General features: G+C 46.7%; 2 protein-coding genes, 1 long non-coding RNA gene and 1 pseudogene across 4 annotated transcripts; 2 read left to right on the forward strand and 2 right to left on the reverse strand.

Moving 5' to 3' along the window:
- The first annotated feature begins 1,690 nt into the window (after positions 1-1,690).
- On the forward strand, positions 1,691-7,485 carry LOC110345915 (uncharacterized). Its single transcript, XR_002389550.2, has 2 exons — positions 1,691-1,834; positions 2,869-7,485. It is a non-coding gene; the product is annotated as an uncharacterized LOC110345915 (long non-coding RNA).
- LOC101709250 (uncharacterized) lies at positions 5,901-18,711 on the reverse strand. The gene is made up of 4 exons (XM_021244825.2): positions 16,115-18,711; positions 7,892-8,018; positions 7,636-7,693; positions 5,901-7,151 (listed from the first exon to the last, which is right to left on the reverse strand). Exons 1-4 carry the CDS (start codon positions 16,175-16,177, stop codon positions 6,173-6,175), a joined length of 1,227 nt encoding a protein of 408 aa, XP_021100484.1. The 5' UTR covers positions 16,178-18,711; the 3' UTR covers positions 5,901-6,172.
- LOC101719120 (DCN1-like protein 4 pseudogene) lies at positions 12,101-15,139 on the forward strand (annotated as a pseudogene).
- A 135-nt stretch (positions 18,712-18,846) lies between the features above and the next one.
- Positions 18,847-21,750, reverse strand: LOC110345914 (uncharacterized). Of its 2 annotated transcripts, XM_087201324.1 has the most exons (3): positions 21,621-21,728; positions 20,771-20,853; positions 18,847-20,684 (listed from the first exon to the last, which is right to left on the reverse strand). In XM_087201324.1, exon 3 carries the CDS (start codon positions 20,556-20,558, stop codon positions 19,434-19,436), a length of 1,125 nt encoding a protein of 374 aa, XP_087057450.1. In that variant the 5' UTR covers positions 20,559-20,684; positions 20,771-20,853; positions 21,621-21,728; the 3' UTR covers positions 18,847-19,433. The 2 variants fall into 2 exon arrangements, with proteins under 2 accessions (XP_087057450.1, XP_021100485.2); XM_021244826.2 differs by lacking the exon at positions 20,771-20,853 and having other exon boundaries at positions 21,621-21,750.
- Positions 21,751-23,517: the final 1,767 nt, after the last annotated feature.

Genomic DNA, 23,517 nt, shown 5'->3' on the forward strand with positions numbered 1-23,517 from the left:
AGTAGATTTGTGAATGCCTAGGAAAGGGACCTGAAGGAGAAAGATATAAAGACAGATGAGTACAGGTGTTTCTTTCTTTTTTTTTTTTTTTTTTTTGCGGGTACCAGGGATTGAACTCAGGACCTTGAACTTACAAGGCAGGCAAGGTGCCACTGAGCTAAATCCCTAGCCCTCAGGTGTTTCTTTTAAAGGTGCGAAAAATGCTCTAGAACTGACCATAGTAATTATTGTACATATTTATGAACATAATGAACACTGAATTGTACACTTTCAAAGGATGCATTGTATAGTACGTATTTTTCTCAATATTAGTTGTCCCAACATATAAATAAATGCATTAGGAATTTTGATACAACTTGTTAAACATAGTAAGATCTTCTAGCTGCATCCCAGGTGTGTGTAAGCTTTTCATGTTAACAGAAAACCAGAGCCATGTTGAAGATGCTGAAGATAGATTCTATTCAAGAAAGTACTGCAATAGGGAAAGAAAGACTCCAGTATAGAATTAGGCTCAATTCCAAATGCAACTAAAAAAAGAGAGTTTCACAGTCAAGAAACACATTGGATCAGATACCAAAGTTGGAGATTTCTCCTGAAACCAACTTAGCAGGAGTCCGCTAAAATGGACTCCATAAGGAAGAACAGGGGTGGGTGGCCATTGTTCGAGAAAGGGGTTAGGGAAGCCTGTGTAAAGTCTGGGAAAGTAAACAATTGTGACTTCCATGCCTGAAAATAGGGATGTAATTCCCTTAGGGATAGCATAGCTACTTACATTTAAAATGACTTAGGGGAGTCCGGGGATTTAGCTCTGTGGTTCAGGTGCCTGCCTCGAAAGCGCAAGGACCCAAGTTCGATCCCGTGTACCAAAAATAAATAAATAAATTTAAATTTAAATTAAAAAATGACTAAGGGGACCTGGGGTGTTAACTCAGTGCTAGAACCCTTGCCTAGCATGCACGGAACCCTGGGTAGGGAGGTGGGGGTTGGGGGGTGGTCAAAAGCTGATCTGAAATAAATTCCTTTCCAGTGTGAAATACAAACCTCACAGTTTTATCTCACAGCTTGAAGTTAACTTGAGAAGCGCTTCTGCCTGGGTTAGGGCTGGGGCGGGGGGGGGGGGGCCACTCCCACCAAGTTCCATCCCCAGCCTTTGTTAAGTCATTCAATTACCCAGGCTGGGCTCCAACTTGCAGTCCTCCTGCCTCAGCCTCCCAGAGTGCTGAGATTACAGGCGTGTGTTACCATGCTGGGCTATGATGAGATCGCTTTTAAGCATCTGCGTTAAGGGTTTGACGAGTGGCCTTCCAGCCTTAGGCCAGGATGCTGACCACTGGGGGAACATCTGAGCCCTCTGCTTCAGTTTAGCTTCACCTGGGGACCCTTTGGCTCTGCATTTCCTCCTCCCAGGGTCGCTTATGAAGGGCCTCGATCTGGAAATTGAGTCTGAAATTACCTACGCACACCCATGTCCCCTTCCACTATGTTCTGCAGGCCCCAGTGTCTGGCCTGAAGGATGGGAAAAAACTGGATTAACCGTAAAGCTCGCAAGCGGAACCAAGTTGAGGAACTCTGGTAAAAGCCGGGTGGACGCAGCTACCTAACCTTCAGGTGGCCGCGGACTGAGGGGACGGAGGGGGTGGAGCCGCACTAATCATCCAATAGGAGGGCGTGTCAGCAACGGTGGGTGGGACCGCGCTGCCCTGAGGCGCTAGAACCGTGCCCGCCGGCGGGTACTGCTTCCGGCGCCTATCTTGCTGCCTCCCACTGCGTTGCCTCAGGTCGCTCTGCCTCTGCCACGGGAGAGGATGATGGGACACCCGGGGGCCTGGCAATGGTGAGTGCGGGGCCAGGCGTCCCGAGAAGGGGGCGAAGGGCCTGGTGGGAGCCGGCCGGAAGTGGCTCTGACTGGACCCTGCTTCCGGGGCGCCGCTCGGTCGTCGGTCCCCTACACCGCGGTGACGGCGGGAGGGACACGGGGACCCGACTCGGGCCCCTGGGGTCCCCATTCCTCTTTCTCCCCGAGGGGCACCTGGTTCTCCCGAGTTTTCCAAATATACGAGAAGCGGGTCCCAAATTCCGGGCTCTTTATCTCCTCGCTCTGAAAAGTAGCAACAAATCCCTTTTTCCGGTTTCCACTCCCCCCAGCCCACACGCCAGCATCCTCATCGTCGGTCCTGTTGGATCAGGTGTATCGGAGGTCCTTGGTTCAATCTGACCTCCTACCCCAGGCCCTGCATACGAAACCGAGCGGAGTTATTCAGGCAGAGGTTTCATGTCACCAAGCCCAAACTGCCTTGTCAGGAGAAACCCCAGGCAGGGTGGTGCACACATGTAATCCTAGCACTCAGGAGGCTGAGGCAGGAGGATCTCGCAAGTTCAAGGGCCTGGGCTACAAAGCCAGACACTGTCTCAGCAAATAAACTTTGCTTCTGCTCAGTTGCACTTATAAACCCAAACTCCTCAGCTCCAGCTCATGGGACCACTCATTCTGATTTATAGAATGAAATGCTGCCTCATTCTAGAATCATAAAAGCCAACAGTAGATCTTTAAATATGTTGTAACAGCATCATTAAAATTTGTTTCATTGTACAGCATTTCTCCAAGTACACCTGGACTCTACCATCTGACAGTCATAAGACTTGTAGTGACCAGAGTAAAAATGTAGAGATAAGTCCGAATGCTCAATGTGTTATTAAACTTATATGGAAGAGGTTGAAGAGGGAATATGAGTTCTGTGACCACATCATATAGTAACTATTGAAGGCCACAGAATTGTATGTAACCTTCTTATGAATTGAGTATAGATTCCTAGACTTGTCTCACTCATCCTCTTGCATACAAATTCGGGGTATTTTGGGATATTTTAGGACACAGTGGCCCTTGAGGATGTGTCTGTGGACTTCACCCTGGAGGAGTAGACTTTGCTGGACCCCTTCCAGAAGAAATTCTACAGAGATGTGATGCTGGACACGTTCCAGAACCTGGCCACTATAGGTAAGGGTGACAGCGTGCTTTCAGTAAGAGAGCAGTATTTCTTTCTTATCCAGAAGGGGAATGCTATGTCGGGTTTTGGCTGTGGGAAGGTGATCTGTTTATTAGATGAACCAGGCATGGCTACAGCTCATTGTAAGCTTTGTCAGAAGGTAAACTAAGAATGAAACTTAAAAAAAATTACTTGAGCAATCAGCAGTTTCTGAGTTGGGAAGCACCAGACTGGAGATAGTTCCAGCTCTGCCAAGGGAACACAAGGGGAAGCTTTTATACAGGAAACATAGAAGCAAAGCAAAGAAATATTTGATTGATGGCTATTATACAGTAGTCTTATTTGCTCTATCCAGCTTTAAAAAAATCCCCAGTAGGGGCTGGGGATTTAGCTCAGTGGTTTCGTCGCCTGCTGCACAAGGACCCAAGTTTGATCCCCCGTACCAAAAATAAATAAATAAAAATAAAAATAAAGTAAAATGAACTAATATTTTTAAATGTTGTTTAACTTCTACCATAGTAAATATTAGTTAATATAATAACATAATAAAAACACTATTTGGGTTCAGTAATTTTTAAATGTGCAAAAGGGTCGACTTGAAGCCAAAGAGTTAGGTACCACTGCCTTTGAAAAATAGTAACACATTAAAAAAAATTTAGAAATTAGACAATAAGAACATTAAGAGAGACTGCAGGAGTATCTTGGATCCTCTATGGTTCTACAAGGCTATGACTTACAATGTTTTGGTACCGGGGATTGAACCCGGGACCTTGCGCTTTCAAGGCAGGCAGCAGAACCACTGAGCTAAATCCCCAACCTTACTTACAGTGTTTTAAAAAGTGCAACAAATGTTCTTGAAGTGAGGTGGAAAACTACCGAGAATGTAAAAATTGTTGGCTAATAATTGAATCAAATTAACTTAGTGTTTTCCCATGCTTGTCATAAGCTGGTTAACATTGAGGGGAAACTAGAGAACTTGATTATTTAACGTAATTTGATAGATAAAACATCTTTGCAACATTAGACTTGGGGGGAAAAATAACAAAAGCAAAGGTGGGAGGGCAGGGGAATGGGAAAAAAAATAAGAACCAAGATATATCGTGTAAAGGTATAGATCCCCAATGAGGAATGTCATGATACTGTATACCTAAAACGTACCAACGAAATTAATGAAAACAAAGCATGGGTGGAATCTTTGGTGTTATAAAAGTTAGAAACTAGAGTGTTTTCTGACTCAGAGTATTTTACTTTTGTGGCTATAGTTTTTAAAGCATTTCAATTGGAATTTCCCAATCCTGAGGTTCTTTTAGAAAAAGGGCATTTTAGCCAGTTGGTTTGGGTGGGGCCTGGCAAAGCTTTTTTAAAAGCTCCTGGTAATCTGTTGTGCACAGTTAAGAATGACAAAATTGGTAACCTGGAATGGAGAATCTTCTGTAAGGGATTTTTCTCCTGCATTTTGGAAGCCACTGAATTTAATAAATTGTAATCGTTTTCCATTTTATGTCATTTTGTGTGTTTTCATGGACTATTTCAACATTTCTTTCAAGTAGATTAGGATGGAATTTATTATTATTATTACTTATAAAGTCATTGTGATCTCACTTAAGGCCATGGGCTTTGTAATCAGGCCTGGATTCTAATTTTAGCTCCATCAATAAAGTAATTGTTTATTGGGAAAAAAAAGACATTACTCAGGAAACAAAATTATTATTCACTACCTCAAATTATCCACCATGCAAAGGAGAGGAACTGGGAAATACACCATACCGAACTCTGGCAGTTTTAATAGAGAGCATCAGGTTAAGTTCTTTAGTCTGCTCTGTGGCACCACAAAGGTTTTTGTCTTTTGCAATGCCAGGGACTGAACACACAGCCTCATGCAGCTAGGCAAGTGCTCTACCACGGAGCTGCACTCTGCCTTTGTTTTTCCCCCAGTACTAGGGATCAGACCTCAGGCCTTCTCACTGAGGTACACCCCCAGCCCTTTGTTTTTATATTTTTATTCTGAGACAGGGTCTCACTAAGTCATTTACTTGCCCAGTCTGGGCTCAAACTCATGATCCTCCTGCTTCAGCCTTCCAGAGTGCTGGATTTATATGCATGTGCCACCACATCCACCTTAATTTTTTTGTTTTTAGACAGGGTCTTGCTAAATTGCCCAGGCTTGCATCAAGGACTTGATGAGAATATCTCTATAAACTTGGTAAAAGGGAGAAGTCTATACGATTTGAAACAAGACTACCCATGTTGCCCCTGGCTCAGCTCAGCAAGGTATAGACTTCCTGCAAACTGCTGTAGCCAAGAGCACAGGCTCCCTCTGCCTTCTGCTTCTACTGATATCTCTCCCTGAGGTGCAAACTTCACTATTTCTCACCCATTCCCAGATACTGGGGGTTGTGCCTCTAACCTGGAAGACAATCAGATCCAGAGGTGGGTGCTCTCTCTCCCAACAAATCCTGCATTTGATTAATGGAGTCTCATCCTTGAGTGTAGTATGCTTGAAATGCTAAAACCAAAACTACTCTACCAAAGCCAGGCATGGTGACACACGTCTATAATTCCAGCACTTGGGAGGCTGAGGCAGGAGGTCTGCAGTGAGTTTGAGGCCAGCCTGGGCTACATAGTGAGTTCAAGGCCAGGCTGAACTACATAGCGAGACCCTGTTTCAAAAAACAACCAGAACGTTTTGTTGTTTACAAACAGTTCATGATTTCATGACTTGACCTTTTCAAAAGGAACTGGGAAGCCAGATGTGGTGGCATACCCCTGTAATCCCAGCACTCAGGAGGGTGAGGCAGGAGGATCACCATGAGTTTGAAGCCAGCCTGGGCTACATAGTTCAAGGCCAGCTTGAACTAAATACTGAGACCTTGTCTAAAAAAAAAAAAATTTTTAAAAGATCAAAAGGAACTGGGCAAAGTTTCATTTCATTTTTATTCATAGAGTTTTTTACCAGTGTAAGCCCATACACTCCAAACAAACTGACGTTTCAAAGCTTTCCCACATTCCTTACATTCATAGTATTTCTCTCTGGTGTGAATTTTGTTCTGTACTTGAATTAGAGTAAAATTTCTTCAGCTTCCTCAGATACCCTACATTTGTCAGATCAGCCTCCATTATGTTATTACATATCTTTAAACACCTGAAAGACAAATAGAGGCTTTCCCATAACTTTATTCATAGGAATCCTACACAACATGAGCACTTTCATGCCTCAGAACTGCACTGGGAGAGCCAAAGGCCTTCCTACAAAATTTACACTTATAGGGCCCATCTCCCGTGTGCCTTATCATGTGTCCTTGCAGGCCCGAAAGAGAAATGTAGGCTTTCCCACACTGCTTACATTCATAGGGTTTCTCCCCTGTGTGAGTTCTTTCATGTTTTCGAACTGAAGTGGAGCAGATGAAGCCTTTCCCACAATGCTTACATGGATATGGCTTCTCTCCTGTGTGAGTTCTTTCATGTTTTTTCAGTGCACTGGGGGAGTTAAAGACCTTCCCACATTCCTTACATTTATGAGGACCACCTCCAGTGTGCCGCATTGTGTGTCCCTGAAGGCCTGAGAGAGAACTGAAGGCTTTTCCACACTCTTTACATGTATAGGGTTTCTCTCCAGTGTGCGTTCTTTGGTGTCTTCGAACTGAACCTAAACAACTGAAGGCTTTCCCACACTGGTTACACTCAAAGGGCTTCTCTCCAGTGTGAATCCTTTCGTGGATCCTAAGTGAACTTGGATACTGCAAGCCTTTCCCACACACAGAACACTTATGTGGTCCACCTCCAGCATGTGTTATCACATATCCTTCCAGGCTGGTGACAGAAATGAAGGCTTCCTCGTGTCCTTGACATTCGTGGGATTTCTCTCCAGTATGACTCCTATCATCAATCTGGAAAGGGCAGTAACAGCCTAAGGCTTTCTCACACTGTCTACATGTATGTGGTTTCCCTTCCAATTCCTGATACTCATTTAATCCCTGACCCATGGGAGATGCGATGGGTTCAGATGGGGATGAAAGAGGCAAGAAGACTACTCCACACACACGGCATTCTTGGGATTTCACTTCAGGAAGGGTTTTCTGGTCCCAATTCTGATCTAGAATCTCGGTGAAGGTTTCTCCACACTGACCGCCTTCATCACTTTCACAGTGGCTTTCTACAATGTGACTGCTGTAAGAAATGAAAACACAGTAAAGTTTGCTTACTAACAATGCATACTTATCAATATGTGTTTAAACTTACATTTTTACTGTTATTGGGGAAAGCACAGATTTTCTACTCTGAGTTGTTTCAAAGTCCATAGTCAGTTCTCTGTAAGAGGGCTTAAATCCATCTATTTTATTTAAAATACTGATATTTGGGCCAGGGACTTAGCTCAGTAGTTTTGCTGCCTGCTGCACAAGCACAAGGACCCGAGTTCAATGCCCAGTACCAAAAAATAAAGTAAAATAAAATACTGATATTCATATTTATAATCTCTAATAAATATTTCCTATTTTGCAAACACTGAACATCTATGTCATATTTAAATACATATTTTTGGTGGAAATTTTCTTGGTAAATTTGGAGGTGAGCTGATTTACTATTTTAAAAATTTCATAGCATACTAATATTTTTTTGTGGGACACTGCTTTCTCTTTTCATTATAAATTACCTTAAATTTCTCCCTTGATTTCTGTACCAATCTTCGATGTTCTGGTTCCATTTTTCCCCTGTAATGTAGGGCCAGAAAAATAATTATGAGTTGTTAGAATGAGGAGAAAACATATTAGATTCTATGTTCACAATGGACTGCCACCATGCCGTTTATTTACCAAAGTATTCCCTTCGCACATTTCAAATCATGATACAGCACTAATGGACGAGAAAGACATGTTCTCTAATTAAGTAAAGAGAGGCTGACTTCTTACCTATAAAAGCCAAGCTCATAAAGATTTCCCCCACAACATCTCGGTAGAGTTCCCTCTGGGAATAATCCAGCAGGTCCCACTCGTCCAGGGTGAAATTCACAACCACATCATCAAAGGTCACGGAATCCTGAAACATCCCAGATGTGTTTACAGAGGCAGGTGATACAAAGCATTGAGGATCTCTGTTCAATCCATTAAAATCTCATATACAGTTCTGTCGAGTCCACACATTTAGTCTACGGTAAATGAATGTGGCTGTCAGATTCTGATCTCTGTCCACAATCACTTTCTCAGAAATTTCTCAGTACTAAGAACTCATGGAACTGATCTCCATGTTTATATTATGGTCACTAGAAGTCTTACTGTTCTCTAACAGCAAGGAAAAATAAAGATGGACAGCTTGTATTGATATGAAAGATCTGAAAGATATCAGAATAATTAGGAATAACCTCTTTTTGTTATTGTTATGGATGTTTGTTTGTTTTTTGGTTGGGGTGTTTGTTTTTTGGTTTTGGGCTTTTTTTGGTACCAGGGATAGAACTCAGGACCTTGTGCTTACTAAGCAGGTGCTGTGCAACTGAGCTACATCCCCAGCCCCTGTTTGTTTTTGAGACAGAGTCTCCTTTTGTAGTTCAGGGTGGCCTTGAATTACATAGCCCAGGCTAGCCTCAAACTTACTGTGATCTTCCTGCCTCAGCCGTGTGAGTGCTGAGATTACAGGCATGTGCCACCATGCCCAGCTCATTACTATAACTGTTATGTTCACCTGTCGAGGCAGGTAGACTCTTACCCAAAGTTTAGTCCAGATATAGAGAATGAGGATACACATGCCAAGGGGGAATAAAAGGTTGAAAATCTTGCAAAACATTTATCTCATCAAAGACAGGCACTAGAAAATAGTCAGTGAACTTTTTGTTTTGTTTTGTTTTGTTTTGTTCTGTTTTGCTTTGTTGAGACAGGGTCTCACTTACGTAGTTAAGGCTAGCCTTGAACACACTATGTAGCCCAGGCTGGCTTCAAACTCATGATGATTTTCCTGCCTCAGCCTCCCAAGGGCTAGGATCATTGGCATGTGCCATCATGCCCGGCTCGAACTCCTAAAACTCAGTAAGACAAAGAGGAAAATTAAAAATGACCTTAAGATTTCAGCAAGTATCCTCCCACCAAAGACACTAAACACATGGAAAGTAGGTATATAAAAAGTAGCTAAAATTGCACGTCATTAGAGAATTGCAAGTAGAAGAATAAAACAGCAGCACTTCCTTAGTAAAATGGCTAAACTTCAACATACTGAGCGGACTAAATGATCCTGAAGATGTGGAAGTCAAGAATCTCCTTTTGTTTCTAAAAGGAACAGAAAATGGCATCCTCTTTTGGAAGACCAGCAGCTAGCTTCTTACTAAATATACTCTCACCATACAATGAAACAATTATGCTCCTGGGTATTTACCAAATGAGTAAGAGACTTATGTTCACATAAAAACCTGTACATGAATGGCTTCAGAAACGTCAGTCATAACTGCCAAAACTTGCTTGTTTATTGTTTTTCGAGGAAGGGTCTCATTATCTAGTTCAGGCTGGCCTCGAACTCATGATTTTCCTGCCTCAGCCTCCCAAGTGCCAGGATTACAGGTGTGCACCACGATGCCTGGCTATCTCTGCCAAAACTTAAGAGTTAGCAAGAGTATTCCTCATAAGTGATGAATACACAATCTCTGCTATCTGCCTACGATGAAATACTGTTCAGTGCTAAAAAGAAATGAGGTACCAAATGATGCAAAGACTAGGAAGAACCTTACAGGCACACTGTAAAATGGAAGTGGTGGCACACACCTGTAATCCCAGCTACTGGAGAGGCTAAGGCAGGACTGCAAATTCAAGGCCAGTGTTATGGCTTATATCTAACTGTCCCCACCAAAGCCTCAGGTGTTCATAGGTCGGACTTTTCAGAGGTGGCTGGATCTAGAGTGTGTGATGCTGAGATTAAGGATGTTTGATTGCTAAATTAGTGCAACTGGTTTGGCATAATGGGAAGGCCCACCTTGGGTGTGAGTGCTACCCATTTGTCACTTGTTGCTTCACTTCTTTGGTACTTCACTGCTTTGCTGCCTTCTGCTCACCATAAACTGTTTTTCCTCTACAATGCCCCTCCACCATGCTCCCCTGCCTTGCAGCCAGCCAATATGAACTGAAACCTCTACAAACTATGAGCTAAAATAAACCTTTCCTTCTTTAACTTTGGGTGTTGAGTATTTTGTCTCAGCAACAAAGTAACTAAGACAGCTAGCCTGCCCTACACAGCAAGACTGTGTCTCAAAAAAAAAGTTTGTGTGTGTGTGGTACTGGGGATCGAACTCAGGACCTTGCACTTGCAAGGCAGGTACGGTGCCACTGAGCTAAATTCCTGGCCCCTCAAAAATTTTTTCAAAGGTCCATTGTAGGACTGGGAATATAGTTTGGTGGTACAACAATTAGCATGTGCAAGGACCTGGGTTTAATTTCCAGTATTGGCAATAAATAAATACAATGAAAGAAGTCAATCTATAAAGGTTATACACAATGTGATTCCAAGTATCAGACATTGTTCAAAACTATGATCCCAGGGGTGGTGGTACATGCCTGTAATCCCCGCACTCCAGAGCCTGAGACAGGAGGATGGCCACAAGTTTGAGGACAGCCTGGCTACATAGTTCAAGGCCACCCTGAACTGCATAGGGAGACTCTGTCTCAAAAACAACAAAGATCCCTGGTACCAAAAACAAAACAAAACAAAACAAAGAAAGACAACTATGAGGTCCCGGGATTTAGCTCAGTGGTTCCACTGCCTGCCTCGCAAGCGCAAGGTCCTGAGTTCAATCCCTGGTACCAAAAAAAAAAAAAAAGACAACTATGAGACACTAAAAAGACCACTAGCTGCCAGAGATTTCAAGGTGGAAGGAAAACAGTAAGGTAGAACACAGAGAGGTTTAGGAATTAGTGAAACTATTCTGTATCATGGGAATATAATGGACACGTCACTAAATACAGTGAAAACACACAGAATGCCTAACAGAGACAGCCCTCATGTAAACATGGATTCAATGTATCAATATTGGTTCTTTGATTTTTAACAAACATAGCACAGTAATACTAGATTTTTTTTTCTTTATTGGACAAACTGGGGGCCGGGGATGTAACTCAGTGGCACCATGCCTGCCTGGCAAGCATAAGGTACTGAGTTCAATTCCCAGTACCAAAAAAAAAAAAAATTGGGCAAATTGTAGAGGCACAGTGGTGGTGTGGGAACATTACATTTTTCTTTCTTTCTTAATTTATTTTTATTTTTGCTATTACTGGATTGAACCTAGGACACTGGTGCTGAGCTACACTCCCAGCTCTTTTTTATTTTGAGACAAGGGCTTGCTAAGTCATTAACTTGTCCAGACTGGGCTTGAACTTGAGATCCTCCTGCCTCAGCCTGCTGAGATTACAGACTCTGAGATTCCCAGACTGCTGGGATTACAGGTGTGCATCACTGTGCATGGCTCTTTCTTTTCCTGTTGTTTTTGCAGTGCTGGGATTGTGCCCAAGGCCTTGCACATGCTAAGCAGGCACTCTACCACTGAGCTACATGTCCAGGCCCACTCTGTATTTTCTGATTAATTGTTCCATAAACCTCAAACCTCTCTTAAATTCTGGGGTTGGGGTGTGGCTCGGTGGCAAAATGCTTGCCCAGCATGAGCAAGGCCCAGGTTCCATTCTGAACATCCCAAAAATAGGGCAGACACAGGCCAGTCCCTCCTCAGCACCAAATCGTGCATCTTTCACTCAGTTCCTTGACCTGGTTTCCCAAGCCTTGCCAGTACCGAGAGCAATGACTGTAGCCTGCGAGTGAGAAGGGAGGTAAAAGTTCCAGGCGGCCTTCTTCAGTCACCTGCACTTGTGGCAAGAGAAGGAAGCACAGGTATTCGTTACCATCCATCCTCCTGGACCAACCTGGACAAACAGCATCCTGGTCCGGCCTCGTACCTGTGGAGTTGGCACATGCAGAGACTTGTGCCATCCGGAGTTAGACTCTGGGTGTCTGTAGGCACATTCCTAGGGTTCCTTCAGCACAAACAGTGACTCTTAAACTCGAGAGTCTCATGCTGAGATGGCTGCAGATGTTGGGTAGGTTGTCCTGACCCCTGCCAAGGACCTCTCAGTGCTTCACCAGGTGTACCATCCGACATGAATTTGGCACAGCCAGGTGTGGTGGTGCACACCTGTCATCCCAGCACTCAGGAGGCCGAGGGAGAAGGATGGCCCCAAGTTCAAAGCTAGCCGGGCTTACATAGTGAGTTCAAGCCCAGCCTGCACTACAATGTAAGACCCTGTCTCAAAAAATAATAATAATAATAATTTGGCGATGTCACCTATCAAGCCTACAGACTCCCTCCCCACGTCTACCCCATTAATCCCAAGGAGCTCCCCAGGGGTTGGTGGAGCCTTAGAAGTGTGGCCTGGAGTTTTCGGTCCTTGCCTCTTTTCCCCTCCAGCCTCCTCCCTGCTCTGCTTCTGGGCCACCATGAACTCAACAGCTTCGCTCCCCCATGCCCTCCACCATGTTGTCTCCACCCTCTACCAGCCAAGTGTGAACTGAGACCAGGAACCAAATTAAACTTCTCCTTTAAGTTGTGGGTGTTGGGTATTGGGTCTCAGTGCCAAGAAAGCAACTAAGACAACATCACAGGCAGCTGGGTGGAGTTGTGTGCTGAGGGCCCAAGAAAGCCTTTATTTTCAGATGTGGCCAGACATTGTGACTCTAATGGTAAGGAGCGTGGGGACAAGGGAATGCGCAACACAGAAGATGACAGGAACTCTTGAGCACCCCAGGAATCCTGAGATTCCAGGAGGCAGGAGGGGAGGCTGCCAAGGCCCTGCAGTGAGTTCTGTCAGGGCACTACCAGGAGTGCGGGGGAACAGGGAAGAGCCTTTGGCAGCGTGACATTCAACATGGGCCAGTGTGGGAGTCACAGGAAAAAGGCCATAAGAAAATAATGTAAATAAGGACTACGCTGCCTTCACAACATCTAAGGCTGTGGGTGCAGCTCAGTGGCACAACACTGCCTAGCAAGTGCGAAGGCCGGGCAGTCATCCCTAGCAGCCTGAACACACACACAAAAACTTGGGCCAGAACATCCAGCGGACCTAGATGCTCTGGGTGCCAAGAGGTCCAGTAGCTATTTCTACATCATGTCAGGGAGGGAGTGGCCTGTTTACCAGCTACTTTACAGGTTTAACCAAGGTGGCAGACTGCTGGCATATGTGTGAGCCAATGGCCCATCCACTTTTCTGAGTTCTTTTTTCAGTATCTCCGTCCTCAGTGACTGGCAAGTGTATGCTCCCAGTGCAGGATGACTGACATAAGGTCAGACCTGTGCTCCCAGAGGAAGGCGTATATAGTTCACATCATTCCTGCAGACCATGAGCAATGCAAAGGCTATTGCAGATCCCCGAAAGCAACCAGGTAGAAGTACCACACCACATCTCCCCAAAGGTAAATCACCTATAATCCCAGCACTCAGGAGGCTGAGGCAGAAGGATCGAAAGTTTAAGCCCAGCCTGGGTCATTTAGCAACCTAGCGAGACCCTGTCTCAAAATTAAGAGGTTTATTTAGCTCACACTTCTGGAAGTCACCAACGATGTGTGTGCGTGCGTGTGTGTGTGCGTGCACACACACGGAGCTACAACTCGAACCCAGGGCCTTCTGCATGTTAGGCAAGCTTTCTACCACTGAGATATACCCCCAGCCTCCACGGATTTTTTTTCTCATCTTTTCTATCTATTTGTTTATTTTGTGGTATTGAGGATTGAACCCAGGCCTTTACAGAAAGCTACATCCTCGGCCTTTTTTTTGTTTTGTTTTGTTTTGAGACAAGGTCTCACTAAATTGCCCATGCTGGGCTCCATCTCCTGAGCTCAGGTGACCCTCCCATCTCAGCCCTCCTGATGCTGGGATGCAGGCAGGCGCCACAGTGCCTAGCACTCCTGCCAATCCTAGTGTTTGACGAATCCAGCAAAATCACTCAGACCCTCTTTCGGGGAAGAAAATTATGTCACATTTGCCAATTCAACAAGAAAACCCACAGTCACCTCTCATTCAGAAAATGATGACTGGACACTAAAATATTCACAGCTGGAAATTATTTTGCAAACAATTCACAGTATCAGGAGTGCCTGCGGTGGCTCTTCGGCTCCTAGCAGAGGTGCGGTGAGCCAGTGTGGGGACCGAGAGGCAAGCACAGGAGCCCAGGTGGTCAAAGTGCAGATGCAGCAGCTGTCAACTTTCAGCTGAACTCTTATCTCTCAACACTGGCAAATATTCATAAGATCTACTCCACCCTTAATGAGCTAAATCTAACAGAAGACATTGGTCGACCATCACCAAACAGAAAGCCCACGCTCTTGCAGTTCTTCAGTCTGCTTTAATAAGTGATGCCCCAAGGAAAAAGAGAAGACCTCTCTCTGGGATAACTTATCTGCTAAGAAGAGGAGACAGGATGGCATGTATCGAAAATACAATTCAACTAGAGTTAAGACTGAAGAAGCCTTCTCAAGTAAGCAGTGCTCAGAGTAGTTCTATGAATAAGCAGGTTCTGAGGACATTGTGGGTCCTAAAGCAATGGGGAAATTTTGTAAAGACATCAGTGTAGATCCTGAAAACAGTTATGCTTGTCCTAGCTTGGAAACTGTATGCACAAAACGTGGGTTATTTTACTCTACAAGAATGGTTAACGGGAATGACTTCTTTACAATGTGATGCAACAGAACAACACAGAAATTCTTTGGATTGCTTGTGATCATTATTAAATGACTCTACAAACTTTAAGCTTATTTATAGATAGCCATTTGACTTTGCACGGGAAAAGGACCAGCGCACCCTACACATAAACACTGCCAAGTGCATGTTGGGACTGCTGTTAGGAAAAATCTGGTCCCTTTTTGCAGTTTTTCACCAACTCTTAGAAGAACTATGGTGCCAAACTGCTGTCAGTCTGCAACTACTCCTTTTCTTGGAGCACATCTGTGTACCTGCTATGTCATCAATCAAAACATGAAGTGATTAGCAAAGACCAGTAGGGTGTGCAATGTGCTTGAATTCCACAGAACAATTAATCTTGACCTCAGCAACTACGATGAAGAGGGAGCATGGCCATTATTGTTGGATGAGTTCGTGGAGTGGTATAAGGACAAACAGATGTCCAAGAACTATATGCATAGCAGCGCAAGAGTCAGAGTTACCATTTATGTCACCCACAGGCCATAAACTGCTATTTGTATCAAAGCGCATCTGCTTTTCTTGCACTGTCTCCCTTTTGCAGGGATCTTCTGGTGTTTGCCGTTGAATGGGCCAGCTCTGGTTGATGAGTAACATTGCTCTCTTGGAAGGCTGCTTTCCAGTTTGTATTCACACTACAGATTGTGCCCTTTACTGAAAACTGAGACTCAGTGATGAAATCCTTTCAAGGTGACCCACCCAGGGAGGGGTGGTGCTCACCTGCAGCTGTGCATAAAGGACAGATCCCTCAGGCAAGTTCCCAAAGAGGAACCTCAATCCTAAATTTCTTTGGATGCATTTGTGGAGAGGACCATTCAAAGTGGTTATTTTCTGCTTTCCTCTAATACAAAATACCAACAAACCAAAATAATCACTTTTAAATACAGCCACCCAGGGCCTTGTGGAAAAATAATTTAATTACTTCATGTGTTGAAAATGTAGAAAGCTGGGCGTGGAGGTACATGCCTGTGATCCTAGCATTCTGGGAGGCTGAGGCAGCAGGATCACAAGTCCCAGCCCAGCCTGAGCAATTTAGTCCCTTAGCAAGACCCAGTCGCAAAATAAAATATAAAAGAAGTGGCTGAGGAGTCTGGGGATGTAGCTCAGTGCCAAGGCCCTGAGTTCAATCCCCAGTACCGCAATCAATCAATCAATCTAGAATTAAAGGGAAATAATCTCAATACTGCGAACTGGTGAGAAGTTATCCCAGCTGCTCCGGCGCACGAACCCCACACACGAGTCAGTGTCCCCGTGTCCCTTTCGCCGTTCCCGTGGTCCCCGCTGCCGTCCCAGTCCCGACCTGCGTCCGGAGGGGGCCGGGGACCGAGGATCGAGCAGCGACGGCCACCACAGGCCCAAGTACCCTCAGGTACTTCCGGTCAGCTCCATCCAGGCCCTAAGCTCCCGACTCCCCCGCACTCACCATTTCCGGCTTCCGGGGCGTCCTGGCGTCCTCCCTACGACTCCTACGGTCACTGCAGGTCATACAGGGACGGGTGCTGAGGCCAACAGACCTGAAGCGGCGTTGGACGGGAGAGACCTGATGACAGTGCTGTGGGAAGAAAAAAGCGAAGTCCACCGGCCGTTGCGTAGCGACTGCCCATCCCTTTCCGGGGGCGCGGATGATTGGATAATTGTCAGAGCCCCGCCCCCTTAGCCCTGAGTGACAGCGCTGTCGGGGTCACGTGACTTAGCCCACCCACATTTGTAAGCAATCCTCCTGGTTTTTTCTCTGCCTACACCTCCTCCCCCGCAGCGCTGGAGATGGAACCCAGAGCTTTAAATTAAGCACTCAACCCATGAACTGCACCCCAGTCCCAACACATTTGCGTTTTAAGAACTTGTTTCCAGTTCAGAAAGAAAATTGGCCCAGGCGTGGGTGAAAGAAATGGCTGGGAGCCAGGCATGGTGGCACACGCCTGCAATGCCAGCACTTTCTAGGAGGCTGAGGCAGGAGGATTGCAAGTTCATGCCCAGCCTAGGCAATTTAGCGACTTAGCAAGACCCTGTCTCCAAATTTTAAAAAGGCGGGAGCGGGGCTAGGGATGTAGATCAGTGCAAAGGGCTTGGGTTCAATCCTGAATGTCAATAAATTAGTAGCTGGGGCTGTAGCTCAGTATGAAGGCCCTGTGTTCAATCTCCAGTTTCACTCATAAGAATAATAAAAATTTAAAAGGGCTAGGGATGTGGCTCAGAGCGAAGGCCCTGGGTTCCATCCCCAGTACTGAAATAATAATTAGGTGGACATTTTACACCAGAAAAGAACTTAGAAATGCAGAATTCATAGCTTCACTGACATAATACTCTTAACGCGCTGCGTCACAACTCCAGTGGCCATGCTCCAGCTCACGACTTGGCTCTGTCGCTTTGCTTTTCCGTTGTGAGTTCAGCAGGGCCACAAAGGTGTGAGTGCAGGCATCTGTGACCTCCACTGAGGTCCCCAGTACCCAGAGCCTGGCGACACCACCATCACTCCTGAGCCTCGGGACAGGTGCTGCTGCAGGGGAGGAGGCCCCGGAGCTCAGGCCATAGGTTTCCCAGCACACACGACCACTCCCCAGCCCGGGAAAGACCTAACTGAGCAAGCATGCAGAGTGTAAGGTATCCTGCCCCAAAACCTGGCGCCTTCAAACTCAGTGTAGCCTCCCTCCTGCTTGCCACCAAACCAGAAGTCTTCCTGAAATTTTGTTTTGGCAGTTCCTGGGATTGAACCCAGGGCTTTGAGGATGCCGTGTAAGTGCTCTGGCACCCCTAGGCCCTTGAAGATTTATTCAAGGCTGGAGATAAGTGATCAATGATGACATCTTTACTCCCAGAGGGCCCGACTCTGCACAGAAGATATTCCGCATGCCCTCAGCGTCCTTCTTATCTCAACTCGTTTCCTTCAAAGTTCTCAATTCCTTTTTTTCTTTTTTCTCTTTAAGGCAAAATCTCGCTATGTAATTCAGGCTGGCCTTGAACTCTCTATGGAGTCTAGCCTGGCCTCAAATTCGGCCATCCTCCCGCCTCCAAAGTAGCATGAACGATGTAGGCACATGACACTGTAATAAATTATGAAATGCATGGAGTTATGTGCTAGTAACATCCTATAACGGAATAAAAAGAGAAAAGCAAACATTTAACTGGGCTTGGAGGCTTATGCCTGTAATCCCAGCTACTCAGGAGGCTGAGGCAGGAGGATTTCGAGTTTGAGCCCAACTTAGCCAACCTAGTGAGAACCTGACTCAAAATTTAAAAGAAAAAGAAAAGCAGGGCCAGGGATTTAGCTCAGTGGTTTTGCCGCCTGCCTCACAAGCACAAGGTCCCAAGTTCAATCCCCAGTACCAAAAAAAAAAAAAGAAAGAAAGAAAAGCAAACATTTGATCTAGCTCAAATAAACAGCTTGCTGCCTGGGATTTAGCTCAGTGGTTTCACCGCCTGCTGCGCAAGCACAAGGACCCGAGTTCGATCCCTGGTACCAAAAAAAATAAATAAGCAGCTTGCTTTGCCCACAATTCACAAGGCAACCAGCATTCAGAAGGTTAAGATGGGCATGGTGGTGCATGCCTGTAACTCTAGCACTCTGGGAGGCTGAGATGGGAGGATCACAAGTTTGATCCCAGCCTAGGCAATTTAGTGACTTGAGATCTCCCCCCACCACCACCAGGGATTGAACTCAGGACCTTGCACTTGTAAGGCAGGTGCAGCACCACTGAGCTAAATCCCTGGCCCCTAGACCTTGTCTTAAAACACAATTTTAAAAGGGCTGGGGATGCAGATTAGCGCAAAGACCCTGAGTTCAAATCCAAGTACCAAAAAAAAAAAAGTTAACATATTCCAAGCTTGGAGCCACACTAATTGCTGAAATGGAGGCCTGGGGAGGATCAGTCTCCAGCAACAAAGCAGAGACACTTCAGGACATAACCAGGGCTCAGGTGCCCACACCCTGCTGTACCCTCCTTAGAGTGTGGAAATGCTCCCTCCTGATACTCATTTTCACCAGCAGGGAACTATAACCAGAGTGAGTGTAAGATGGTGCATATATAGACATTCCTCGCTTTAACACCCGAGCTATGGTCTTGTGCCTAGGTCATTAAACGAACTGGTCACCGAATGAGGAACTGTATATAATATGTACATTACAATATTCAGAACAAAGAAATGGTCAAAGGAAAGTCCACCTTGATGACTTTGCTTTTATTTGCGTAACTTTTACATGTAGTCCTATAATGTAAAACATAAAACTACAGTACTGTCCTGTACAATCAGCAAAAGTTACAGTACGGTACTGCAGAAGCCACCATAAGGCTGCACTGCTTCTCACACTGCTGTGTCTGTCCTAAGTCCGAGCGGCGAACAGCACGCCTTGGTCATAAATACAAACAGTCGTTAAACAGGTAAGTCATTAAATGAGGAATCTCCGTAACTACACAAAAATATTTTTCTTTTTTCAGTGCTGGGGATTGAGCCCAGGGCCTCATGCATGCTAGGCAAGTGCTCTGAGCTACATCCCTATAATTCTAAAAGGTTTTTTTTTTTTTGGTTTTTTGAGACAAAGTCATGCTCTGTAGTTCAGGCTGGCCTTGAACTCACTATGTAGCCCAGCCTGGCCTTGAACTGTTGGCAATCCTCCTGCCTCAGCCTCCCAAGTGCTGGGATGACAGGCATGTGCCACTGCAACTGGCTCTATTTTTTTTTTTTTAATTTAAAAATACTTTAACTCTTAAACTTTTCATTAGAAAAACTGACACACAAGCCTGGTCCTACACATGGTCAGGGTCACTGACATCACTACTGTGTAGCCCGCTGTGTCCCATGGCAAGGCCCTCAGGGGCGATGACACGCATGGTGCCATCATCGGCGATGATGATAATGCCGCCTTCTGGGATGGCTCCTGAGGGACCTCCCTGGGGCTCGCCCACAGATGCCACTCCTTTCTGAATGGCGCCTCTTCTTTTTTGCTTCCTTTTAGCATCATAGATCTGCTCGTAAGCAGAAAGTGCACCCCGGACGCCCCTCTCCACTGCCGAGAACCTCTGAGGGTTGGGGTCCATGCTCTGAAACTTCTTAAGGAGCTGGTTGAGGTCCGAGAAAGCCTCTGCTAGGCCCGTTACTGTGAACTTTCTTGGGGCTGCTTCTCTGTCCTCTCCCATGCTTTCCACTTCTCTGGCCTCTTCTTTGGCCTTGTGTCCCTGTCCCAGCAACTCCTCATGGGCCAGGCCCTTGGGCGCCACCTCCAACAGTTCCTTGATGTCATCCTCATCTGCCCCCAGGGGAAAGTTGCTAGTCACTTCGGCCACAGCCTTGTTGACCTGTGCTGCCGCCTCCTCCTCCGCTGCCAGCCCTCTGAAGTCATGCACAAACCTCCGAAGCGTCTTCTTCCAGATGCCGGGCACACGCTCCTTGGGGACATCAGTGCCCACTTTGACATCATGTAATGAATAGCGGTTCTTGAATCGCTTCAACCACCCAGAGCTGGCACTGAACTCCACATTGTAGCCGGGCCCAGCCTTTTCCTTCAGCATTGCAAACAGACTCTTGGCTTTGGCTGTGATCATCATGGTACTGAGGGGGACGCACTGCCGGGTCTGGTCCTCGATCCAGGTCATCAGCAGCTTCTCCATGTCCGAAATGGGGCCCTCTCGAACCTTTGTCAGCCTCGTGGCCTTCAGGGACGCGGAGCCTCTTAGGGCTTCTGTCACCTTGTTCCTGTTCTTCAGGATGGTGGCGATGGTGGAATGGGACATGCCTGACTGGCGGGCAATGACCATCACTGGTTTCCCACCCTCGTAGTCCTGAATCAGTTTTAATTTCGTTTCCAGGTCGATCACCCGACGGGGCCGCTTACTGGTCACCTTACCAGTGGCTTTTGTACAGGGAGGGGCCATGGCAAACCAGACAACCCTGGCTGCAGTGACCACCGTCCTGCACGAGGTCCGCTGTATTCTAGGACGTCACTATGTAGCACAGGACAGTATAAAGTAATCTGCATCCATTTGGAGGTTCTGTGTTAACTAGAGGGAAAAAAAGTAAATTAGATAATTCCAGTGTTGGCAGATTACAAGAATACACTGTCAGCACTGGGCATGGAGGCACACACCTTTAATCCCAGCACTTGGGAGGCTGAGGCAGGAGAATCACTGCAAATTTGAGGCCAACCTGGGCTACACATCAAGACTGTGTCTAAAAAAAAAAATGCAAACAAAGGAGAGGCAGGAAGATTTCTTTCAGTGGAGTCTCAGGTAGTCATTCTCTGCTTCCCTCTGATGAAAAGGACCCAGGAAAAACCCAAATCTAAAAAGAGCATCCATTGCTTTATGAAAAATTATAAACAAAACACTTCATCTATTTGATATGCACAGTGAAAAACAAACAGTCGATATGGTTGTGGACTGGAGGTGGAGAGTTGGCATTCCGGGTAGGGGAGGAAGTGCAACTCTAAGGATTTACTGCCGGCCCTAGGCTCTAGTTGTCAGAGATGTGTATTAGATGTTTGCTTGTTTTTGAGTCTCGCTATGAACTTCAGGCTGGCCTTGAACTCGTGGCGATGTCGTGCCTCAGCCTTCTGAGTGCTGTGATTACAAGCGTGGGCCACCAAGGCCGGCTTAGAGATGTGGATGTACCCTGCTGCTTTCTAGGCATCTGGACGATGCAAAGGAAACGGGTGACCCTGGGAACTACAGGACCTCAGCTGTTAACGTGCACGAACTCCACCCCCGAGTCAAGTCCCGGGGACTCCCGCCGTCCCTGCACAGAGGGCTCGGAGCCGGGCCGCATCGCCGCTCAGGGACTCACAGGACCCGGGTCCCGGTTGCCGGCCCAGCCCCGCCCGCTGCGGAGGGGACCGAGGACCAAGCGGCGCTCGGGATTTCGGAGCGGACGCGGGGGAGCGCGGGTCCCGTCAGAGCCACTTCCGGCCAACTCCAACCAGGCACTGCGCCGCCACTCACCACTTCCAGGTTCCCAGTGTCCGGCGCCCTCCCCAGCGCTCCTGCGGCCCCAGGAGGTCACCAGGCCACAATGGCGAGCCGGACCCGCCCACTGCAGGCGGCGGAGACGCGGAACCTGCAGGGAGGGAGGAGCGAGAAACTAAGATCCCGCGAGAATGTTAGCAAGCCGCCTGATTGGATGGTTTACAGGCCCCACCTCTGAGCCCCTGATTGGATACCTTGAGGCTCAGTCCTCTTGGTCTTGAAGGACTGGAGTAGCAATTAACAAGAGGTTAAACAAACCTGCCACTACAGGTTCTGGGTCACGGTGTTTCTCTAGCTAGGCGTCCCCTCCGCCCCTGCGCCGTTCCCCTCACGTAGGCAGCATTTGCAGTCAGGAGCACTTACTCTTGGTTTTCCAGAGCAGTCATTGGCGTCTTCCTGTAACTATGGGTCCTACCTGCTTTTCTTAGATGGATGCGGGGTCACAGGGTGCTCAGGGAATTCCATATTCAGGGTCCAATGAAGCAATCGCTTGGCCCCAGAGCAGGAGAGGAGCTGAGGCCAGGCCACACGGAGGCATGAGAAAGGGCTTGGGGTCCTGCAGGGTTAGGGATTTGGCACGAGGCTGGCCTTGAACTCCTGGTGATCCTCCTGCATCAGCATCCCAAGTCCTGGGATTACAAGTGCGCGACCTGGCACAATATCCTATGAAGGAATCTAAAAGGGAGAAGAGCGAACTTTTCAACTGGTTGATGTAAGCAGCCGCTTCACCCATATAGTTCACTAGGAAAGCCCACATTCACCGGGTGCACACAATCTCGTTTTGGGGGCCAGACAGCTAAAACAGGCCACAGAGGCCCCGTCCCTGGTGCTGAAGCAGAGACACCCAAGGATTTAACTCTGGGAGCTCACCCTGTCCTGTCGTCCCTTCCTCACAGTGGGGAAACGCTCCCCGCTCAACACTTTTATATTCAACAGAGGGGTACTCTGACCTGGGAGTCACAATAAGGTTTCGATCCAAAGAAACTCCAATTCAAGCTGGGCGTGGAGGCTCACGCGTCATCCCAGCACTCAGGGAGGCTGAGGCAAGAGGATCACAAATTCAAGCCCAGCCCGGGCGACTTAGCGAGACCCTGTCTCAAAATAAAAAAATACACAAGGGCTAGGATGTAGTTTAGTGTGAAGGTCCTGGGTTCCATCCCAGTGGCGGGGGTGGGGATGGGGGGGTACAGAAAACAGAAGCAACCAGAGTCACAGCTTCAGAAAGGGCAGAACCCCTTCCTAACCCATCTGCATGCCGGCCTCCTGCTTTCCAGGGCTGCACAGCAGCTTCTTGCTCTTTTCTCTTCTCCTGGAGCCAGGCAGCTGGAGGCACCGGAAGTGGAGGGCGGCTGCCCCGGAAGCGAAAGCGCACAAGACCACCACTGTGTACCCCTCCCTTGCAGGCTTAGCTTGGCCCTCATCTAGGAGCTACAGACCTCAGGCTCTGCCCCACCGCGGGTTGTTCACCTGCCCAACACCAGGTGATAGCGTAAATGAGACAGGGATCTTGAGTCTCATTGTTGCCATCAGAACCGGCGAAAGACCTGTTTTGCTCTTGTGTTTCTGTATAAAATAAAGGAAAATTCTACAAGTTTATTAGATTAAAAAACTGGCAAATGATTATTCCTTTGGGAAAAAGCAAAGATAACTACATATTACTAGCAGTGTGTGGTGGCACATGCCTGTAATCCCATGGGCATTTCTATATTTACAGCGATGGCGAACCTTTTAGAGCTTTCAGTGACAACAGCTGCCTGCAGCATGCATGCCATAGGTTCGCCACCACTGGAAGCGGTGTATAATGAGCTTTCCCCCCACCCCAGTACTAGGGATTAAACACGAGGGTTCTCTACCACTGAGCTACATCCTCAAC

Source organism: Heterocephalus glaber, unplaced genomic scaffold (genome assembly GCF_053883595.1).
Source record: "Heterocephalus glaber isolate CG9 unplaced genomic scaffold, H.glaber_assembly_v1.0 deba00001760, whole genome shotgun sequence".
NCBI classification, from domain to species: domain Eukaryota; kingdom Metazoa; phylum Chordata; class Mammalia; order Rodentia; family Bathyergidae; genus Heterocephalus; species Heterocephalus glaber.

What these genes read in the sequence shown, in the direction of transcription:
- LOC101709250 (XM_021244825.2), bottom strand. Translation starts at nt 16,177, where the DNA reads ATGACCTGCAGTGACCGTAGGAGTCGTAGGGAGGACGCCAGGACGCCC. An exon ending in TATGAGCTTGGCTTTTATAG is followed by an intron (nt 7,694 to 7,891) that starts GTAAGAAGTCAG and finishes CCTACATTACAG; the next exon opens with GGGAAAAATGGAACCAGAAC. An exon ending in AATCAAGGGAGAAATTTAAG is followed by an intron (nt 7,152 to 7,635) that starts GTAATTTATAAT and finishes CATTTCTTACAG; the next exon opens with CAGTCACATTGTAGAAAGCC.
- LOC110345914 (XM_021244826.2), bottom strand. Translation starts at nt 20,558, where the DNA reads ATGGCCCCTCCCTGTACAAAAGCCACTGGTAAGGTGACCAGTAAGCGG.